This window comes from Tupaia chinensis, unplaced genomic scaffold (genome assembly GCF_000334495.1).
Source record: "Tupaia chinensis unplaced genomic scaffold, TupChi_1.0 Scaffold149184_1, whole genome shotgun sequence".
In the NCBI taxonomy this organism is placed as follows: domain Eukaryota; kingdom Metazoa; phylum Chordata; class Mammalia; order Scandentia; family Tupaiidae; genus Tupaia; species Tupaia belangeri.
The window spans coordinates 422,306-430,530 of record NW_006209032.1 but is presented as its reverse complement, the minus strand read 5'-3'; the positions used below and the strand labels follow the sequence as shown (position 1 = coordinate 430,530).

Below are 8,225 nucleotides of genomic sequence, written 5' to 3'. Positions count from 1 at the left end.
GGTTTATGCTATAGGGTGCGTGCGCTCACCAGACAGAGAGAGACATAGAGACAGAAAGTGAGAAATCACCCCCCAGGGGGGATGGTCACGCCGCAATCCCTTCTCCTCCATTCTCCTCTCGGGATCTTGGGTATGCACGCACACGCGCCCGGCATGAGTTTTAAGCCACTGGGTCTGGGACGCGAACTGCAGTCAACTACGTGGGAGGCCAGTAACTTAGCCATTACGCTAACTGCTGGTCCCTTTTTGGTTTATTTCTTGAGAGACTCCCCTCTCCCAACAAGGTCTTCACTCCACAATTCTCAGCCAGCCCAGGTTACGGGCACAACATGCATAGCCAACGTGTACAGGGAGGCCTCAGGACACAGCCCCAGGACTCTCCTATGTTGGTCCAGCTGTGTTACTGCTGTGCCTCCATCTGGCCCCTTGATAGCCCCCCTTGATGCAGAAAGTTTTTTTTTTTTTTTTTTCTTTTTTTAAGGTTTTTAAGTGTGTTCACCGGAGAGAGACAGAGAGAGGGAAAGTGAGAAATAATCACCGTGGGCTGGCCATGCCAGTTCCTTCTCCATTTTCTCTCAGGATTTTGGGCATATATGCAAACACACGCTGTACTTTTCAAGCCGCCAAATCTGGGACTCGAACTGGGGTCAGCCATGGAAATCATCTACTGACCTGACCAAGACTTTCTGGCACTGGCTTAGATCTGATAGATGCTGACCCGAGAGTGGGGGTGAAGGGTAGGCGGGATGTGGGCGGGGATTGCATCTGGAAGGCTGAGCCCAGGCAAGCATCTCAGAGTCCTGCCAGAGCCACCGAAGTACACAACCTCCAATTTTTGTAGGAGTAGGTCCCCACTGCCCAACCTGCCACCAGTCAGCTGCTTCCAGGACTGCGGCTGCTATCTCTAACGAGTGGAGCAGAGGAACGGTGGATGCGGCTTGACTCACACTGCTCCTTCACCCAAGAACAGCACCCCTTCCCTTCCCCTAGCATCACCCTTGTCAGATGTCTGACCAGGTTGAGTTCTGAAATAGGTGACGATAACCACTACTCTTCCCAGCTCAAACATTGCTGTGGCCAAGGGACTGACCCCTGGAGGTTTCAACACCATCAACACACATGACATTGGTTTTGTTTTTGTTTTGTTGTAAGTTTATTTCTTCCTAAGCAAGAGATATGGGAAAAGAGAGTGAGCTAGCATTCCCAACACGTTTTTTTTTTTTTTAATCGCACAACACAGAAAGCTTTATTCATCCTTTACTGGTCTGGAGACAAGCAGGCGCGTGGAACCTCTCACTTTAATAGGCTGTCATCTCGGGCTTCTGCCAACTCTCTCTCAATCCTGTTTTGCTTTATCCTGATTCTCCTCCTCCGCTGCTATTCTCAACTCTTCTGCCTGAGGTTTTAGATAACTGTAGCGCTTGGCTCTGTAGGCCATGCTGAGAACAGAGCCGAGTAGCGGCCAGCTTGATGAGCGGAGAGACCCGCGCCGGCAGCACCATTGTGTCCCTGACTTCTGTGCCCCGCAACACGAGCTTGATGCTGCAATCCATTTCCAGCATCGGTCGGCCCCAGACAGTGAGTACACGAGAGCATGTCTCAGACGCGGGGGGAGGTATCGTTCCATGTATTCAGATCTGTCATAGGTTTTGTTTTGTTCTTCATCAAGTCTATCTATTTCTAAAACTTTTTGAACATCCTGCACAGAAAAATCAATGACCATTAAATACTGCCCCATGTTCCTCTCCCTCTAATCTCTGGTAACTTCTATTCTGTTCCTATGAATTTGCTCATTCTAGATATCTCACTTAAGTGGAATCATGCAATAGTTACCCTTTTGAGTCTGGCTGCTTCTTCTTTCTTTTTTAAGAATCATTAATTTGGGGCCAGAAGATGGCATGGTGATTAAGGACACTGGACTTCCACATGGCTGACCATGGTTCAAATCATGGACCTGGTGGCTTGCTTTCTCGCTTTCTCTCTCTCCCTGTCTCTCTCTGGTCAAATGAAAATAAATAAAAGAGAGAGGGCGGGGGGGGGAGAGTAAGAAAGCAAGCTGCCAGGCCTGGGACTCAAACCATGGTCCGCCACGTGGGAGTCCAGCACCTTAACCATCATGCCACCACGTCTGGCTTCTTTCATTGAGCTGTTCTAAGTTCTTAACCTATACACTGATTCATTAGATTCCCACAACTGGGAGCTTCGTGCTATTGTCTCCACTTTCTAGGTAAAGAAGCTGAGTTAGGGGTCAGCAGGTGGCGTGGTAGTTAAGGCACTGGAGTTCCACATGGCTGACCACAGTTCAAGTCCCAGACCTGACAGCTTAAAAATCATGCCAGGTATGCCAATATCCTAAGAGGAGAATGGAGGAGAAGGGATTATGGCACGGACATCACCTTCTGGGGCATGACTTTCCACGTCCTCTCTCTCTGTCTCTTCAGGCGAGTGCACATGCCCTATAGCAAAAACCCCCCAAAATAATAAAAGCTGAACAGAGAAAGCTCCATAGCGTGGTTAAGTGAGCTGGATCCCACAAGGCTGACCATGGTTCAGGTCCCAGCACCAGTGGCTTGAAAAAGACACCAGGGATGTGTGCATGTGCCCCCCAAATCCCGACAGGATAGAGAAATGGAGAAGGGATTAGGGCGTGGTCAGCCCCACTGAGGATGTGTTTTCCTTCTCCCCAGCTAGTAAGCACTTATATCCATTAGCAACTTAAAAAAAAAAAGTGATCACAGAGGTTATGTTACTTACCTAAGACCACTTGGCTGGCAAGGAAGGTGCTAGCAGCCAGCCCCAGCATTCCTGAACCTGACGTTGTACTTCTCACTAAACCTCTAGGCTCCAGTCAGCTCCAGACTAACACCCACACCAGGAGCGTCCCCTCCTTCCCACAGAGCCCCAGGCTCCTCTAGACCTGCTGGAGGATGATGGTTACCCTCAACTGGCATCCTCGCTTCACTCACTCCCCGTGCACCATGCAGAGCCCTGGGGAAACAGGTGAACTCCCATCCTGCAGTGGGAGAGCAAGTTTAGGGGACAAGAAGGCAGTCAGGCTAAGATGCTGTCAGGTGAGGGGGCGGGGGAAGGGGATGGTGCTGGTCACTGGTTATCTGTTGGGCCTGCTCTAAGTACCCTCCCTGAATGGATTTAACCAATCACTGTCTTGCTTATGGCCGGCCGCAGGGTGGTGCTGAGGATAGAGACCACGGACAAAGCAGCAGTGACCTCATTCTCGCTATTTTCTCTGTGCCTTGTGGGAAGGCATGACATTCTTGGGGATGGAACTGCTGGCTCTGAGTCCAGGTGATGTTCCTGCTTTAAAGTCATGCCAGTTTCCAAGGACTTGGTACAAATTTAGGCTCCCAGAGCCAGGAAAAAGAGATTCTTTTTTTTTTTTAGTTGGGGAGCATTCAAAATTTATTTTCCAACAGAGAGAATCAGCAGGACAGATCTTCTCCATAAATTGTACATTCACAAGGGGTCGTTAGGTCGTTCGTGTGAAAGCTTCTAGTGTGTTCTCTGTAATGACATCCACTTCATAGTATGGACAGGTAGAGTCTTGTGTTCATGTAGACTTCCAAAAGACAAGGCACAGCGAGATAGGAAAGCCAATCTGTGGCTCCTAAAGTCCAGTGCGATAACAAGAGACAGAACTCGGTAACAGACCTGATCTGCATTTCAGTGAGGGCCTTCCACACAGAGGGGTGGACCTCTCCACTCCCTTTTACTTTACACGGAAACCTTCTCTCGTCCTCTCTCCATCACCACCCCCATTCCCTACCCTGCTTGGCCCAGGCCACACCTAGCAGCGAGTGAGTGGGAGGCGGAGGCTCAGGCTGAGGCTGCCTGAGGAGCCTCAAGCACCGTGAGCCACACAGATGTAACAAGGGAGCCTGGTCTCATCAGACCGTGAGTATCAACCAGAGCCTGGAACCAGGAGCGGGCCCTGCTGACGGACCCTGTGAGCCGGCCAGGTCAGCCCCACAGGCAGGCCCGGCGTGTAGACACGGAGCGGAACACAGGAAGAGCAGTCTCTGGGCATCGCTGTCGCCCTCTCTGGCTTGTCTGCCCTTCTCTCAGGGCTGGCCCTGGAGGAGGGGACATCCCCCTAATGCCCCGGCCAGTCCTTGGCCTATAAGTTACAAGTGTGCATGTGGCCACGGCTCAGATTCACTGTTCTCCCTACCACAGGAAGGTGTCCATCTTGGCCTGGGTGAGAGCGCGCACTGTCCCCACCTGTCCTCTCTGCTTAGCCCTGGCTCTGGGCTTAACGGGCAGTGGGCGGATGGTAGTCGTGTCTGTCTGGAGGAGATGTCAAGGAACAGGCCTGGAGAGGGGACTGGGGTGGGCAGCCCTGCACACCTGCGGCGGCATGCACGGGCAGGTGGGGTCTTAGGGGACAGGAAGGCACCGCGTGGGCTCCACGCCACAGAACAAGGATACAGGCTGGATGAACTTTGTCCGGCCTCCAAGCCCGTCGTAGCCCGTCCGTACCTAGGGCAGAAGGAAGAGATGAACAGGCCAGGCTGATGACGTAGAGCTGGTCCCCCAACCCCACTCTGCGAGGCTGACACCTGCCACTGGTGGGAAGTCACTTACCACATCGGTGCTGCGACAGGGCTCGGGCCTGGCCCTCTTGGGTTGTCTGTGGCCCAGGATGGCATTCCGGATGAAGACGGGGAAGGTGTCAGCCACCTCTTCATCTGGCTCTCCTACACAGCGCTGGCCGCCCAGGGACAGCTGGGGCTCCTGAGGGGACCCCAGAGCCAGACTTGATGCACCAGATGGCGGCAGAGGAGGCAGGCTAGAGGTGGTGACACGAGACCAGGACCTCTGCTGCCTCACCAGGAGACCCAAGGGCGACTCCAAAATACCTCAGTCCTGGGCTCAGAGTGAGAGGCTCTGGCCAGACCCCACCCTCCCCAGCGTCCAGCAACTACCTGAGCTTCTTCTGGGAAGCCCTTACCTGTTTGGGCTCTTTGGGCATCTTCTTGGGGACATCCTGAACAGGAGAGCTATAAGGTAAGACATGAAGGAAAGGGACATGTAAGCCAGACACGAGGGGAAGTGAGCCAGGCTCACACAGGTCCCGGGGAGCTGCCACATGGCTGCTGTCCTGGCCGTGTCCTGGGCACCTGAGCGATCCCCAGTGCAGGTCTGTGGACAGCTGGACAGTCAGCAGAGCGGCGGAGAAGGGGAAGACTGGCCCAGGCCTAACCTTGTGGCTTCAGGCAGGAGCCTCGGTGGCACACCATGGAAGAGGAAGTTCAGGTCACTGGCTCAGGGCTCTGGTGGGCAGGCATTCCAGCATTGGGAGTGCCATCCCCAACCATGCCAGCACAGGACCACCAGCTTCTACTGGGATCACTGTGGGTCTAACTCACATCCCAACACCTTTCACTTGGAGGGTGATGGTGAAGATGAGCGAAAGAATGGCTTTGCACCCACTGAGTGCCCAGGGGAAGAAAAAAAGGGTGGCTGGAACCTAAGCCACAGCCACGCCAGGCCGCCCTCACTGCCCTGGCAGCCACGCAGAGCTACCAGGCCATCGGAGACGTCTTGAGCCACCCCCCTCCACGCTATGGACAGTGCCGAGTACCACTCACTGCGCCTTCTGCAAAGAGAGCTCCCTGGAGTGGCTACGCTGGGAGCTGGAGGGCCGGGCTGGGGGCGTATCCACATCAAAGGTGGCATTGAGGTCAATATCGTCACCGAAGGGCGGCCGGCAGAGCTTCAGGTTCTGCATCTCCACAGGAGCTGGGCTAAAGGCAGAGATGGCCTGGTTACTGGGGACCGCAGGGCAGCCCAGAGGACAAAGGCCCCTCACACATCAGAGACGACTCAGCTGCAGGGCCACCCCTTAAGGAAGCCCTAATCTCTAATCTCTGTGGGCTCGGCCCTTCAACTGTCACGAGACCAGAGAAACTGGAAGGCAAGGAAGGAAGCAAGCAAAAATCCAGGGAAAGCCCAGATGTATGAACAAAAGACTGCCGCCCTTTGACCTGCGTAGCTCATTTCTCCGAATGCAGTGCAAGGAGCCAGTCGGAGAAGTCGCCGCAGAAGGGTGCAGAGGGACAGTCACCCCTCGCCCCCGTGATGTTGCTACCTCTCTCGGCAAATGGTACAACATCGGAAACTACCAAAATGACTCCCCCGGGTGCTGGCACTTCCACAGCTTGAATATAATGCAGGCATTCGAGTTTCTGAAGAGTAAATGTAACAACACGGGAAAGTGTTCATAGAGCAAATCTTAAAAGCAACACAAAACTCTCGGTACGGTGTGATCGCATGGTTTGGCACACACCCCACCCACCTACCCACCCCGCCCCCACAGAAAAAAAGTGTCAAAAAGATAAAATTACAACAAGTTTAAAGATTTGAATTGACTTTTATTCAAGATCCTAGAATCAGACAGCCCTTAGACAGAACGGGCTGAAAGAACTTCAGCTAGCAACGTGATCAGGCAGTACATGGATAGGAAACGGCGGAGAGGTAAGAGGCAGCTTAATTGGGTACAGCTTGGCATCCTGCCTTATCTGAATCAGCGATGACTGAAGTGCAGCTGCTGTAACCAACTAACGCTCAGCTGTTTACAAGCGCGTGCTTCTAGGTTAATTAGTTTCGTTGAGCATGAATGACTCCATGCTGGGTCGGCTGGGCCCAGTAAAGGAGCCTAATTCAAGCCAATGGCCTCCTACAAATTTTATGAGCAAAGGACGGGAGGGAGATACAGCGCACGCCAACAGTAACTACCTCTGCTCCAACTCCCTATTTTCCAAATTCTCAACGAGTGTTCTTCCTTTTATAGCTGGGAGGAAAAGTTTAATTCTGTTAGAAAACTGCAGCCATCAGGTGTCCTAGTCCGTGCAGAGAGCCCATGCTCCCAGCTCCTGTGGTCTGGGGAGGACGTAGGAAGCAGCGTGGATGGCTCAGACACCCTCACTGCGCTTCCCTCAAGAACGGAGTGCACAGAGGGAGGACAGGAGCCACAGCACTGCCCTCAGCGGGTAAGCAACTCGGGAGTTCTGGACTCTTTCTTCCTCTCCTTGGCCAGCCCCCTGGAGGCTACTCTCCTTGCCTGCACGTGAAAGTGAAGGCTGCACCACCCACCTCAAACCAACGCTGTGCTGGACGTCTTTTTTGATTGCTAGAGGACGTGCCAGAGAGATGGAGAGAGAGAGAAAAGAACTCACGCCCCCACCCCCGTAATGGGGCGTGGTTACACCACAATCCGTTCTCTTCCATTTCTCTATCCTGTTGGGATCTGGGGTATGCATGAACATGTGCCCAGCATGTTTTCAAGCAACTGGAGCTGGGATTCAAACCATAGTTAGCCATGTGGGACCCAGCTCCCTTAACCACTAGGCTACAGAGCCAGACCCACGCTAGATGCTTTGCTTCCCTGGAACTGCAGCACAAAGCAGCAGCTAGGATGGCCCATGCCAACTGTTGTGCAGTATCCACTATTCCCTGTGTGTGTGTACAGAGGCTCACAGAGAGATGCTGGAAAATGCCTAAGCAAGAAAGGAGAGAGTAAGACTGAGGAGTTAAAGATACAAGAAGAATGAGGGGCCAGGTTGTGGCGCCATGATAAGGCGACTGGACCCACACGGAAAAGGTCCTAGGTTCACATCCTGGGACCTCCCTGAGGGAGGCATGCATGCTTTTGACGAAGGTCAGCTGAGACAGCGTAGACTGCAGCATGAAGACCCTTCTGTGGGTACCTGACTCTCTTTCTCTTTCTCATGGAAGAATTAAACAAATAAACTAAAGTAAAAGCAGCAGCAGAGGGAACTGGCTCATTTACACTCTCCCTCATGCAGCTGTGGGCCAGGCAGTGCAGGTGGGGACAGGACGGGTGTGTAGGAAGCTGACGAAGGATCTGGATTGAGATGTGGCTTTCCCCCTCTTGGGGCTGACGGGTGGCATAATGGTTAAGGGTGCTGGACTCCCACATGGCTAACCGCGATTCGAGTCCCAGGACCTGGTGACTTGCTCTCCCTCCTCAACTCTGACCCTCTATGGTCAAATTTAAATAAATGAATGAATGAATGAATGGACCGGCAGTTGGCGTAATGGCTGTCACTGGACTCCCATGTCGTCAACCACAGTTCGAGTCCCAGACCCAGTGACTTAAACTCACGCCGGGTGCGTGTGCGTGCGTGCCCAAGATCCCGAGAGGAGAATGGAGGAGAAGGGAGTGCGGCATGGCCACCCCCCCC

General features: G+C 53.2%; 1 protein-coding gene and 1 pseudogene across 2 annotated transcripts in view; both read right to left on the bottom strand.

Moving 5' to 3' along the window:
- Positions 1-1,150: 1,150 nt before the first annotated feature.
- LOC102479479 (ATP synthase subunit e, mitochondrial pseudogene) lies at positions 1,151-1,840 on the bottom strand (annotated as a pseudogene).
- A 760-nt stretch (positions 1,841-2,600) lies between these two features.
- Positions 2,601-8,225, bottom strand: part of TRAIP (TRAF interacting protein) — a 32,521-nt gene continuing 26,896 nt past the window's right edge. The window contains exons 11-16 of one of the 2 annotated variants that reach the window (XM_006170941.2): positions 5,610-5,765; positions 4,970-5,018; positions 4,603-4,752; positions 4,447-4,497; positions 4,190-4,305; positions 2,601-3,625 (exon numbers count right to left, since the gene is read on the bottom strand). In XM_006170941.2, coding sequence (XP_006171003.1) covers positions 3,511-3,625; positions 4,190-4,305; positions 4,447-4,497; positions 4,603-4,752; positions 4,970-5,018; positions 5,610-5,765 — 637 coding nt within the window. In that variant the 3' untranslated portion in view covers positions 2,601-3,510. Of the gene's footprint in view, positions 4,306-4,446; positions 4,498-4,602; positions 4,753-4,969; positions 5,019-5,609; positions 5,766-8,225 lie in introns of both variants that reach the window. The other variant, XM_006170943.2, reaches the window with a different exon arrangement.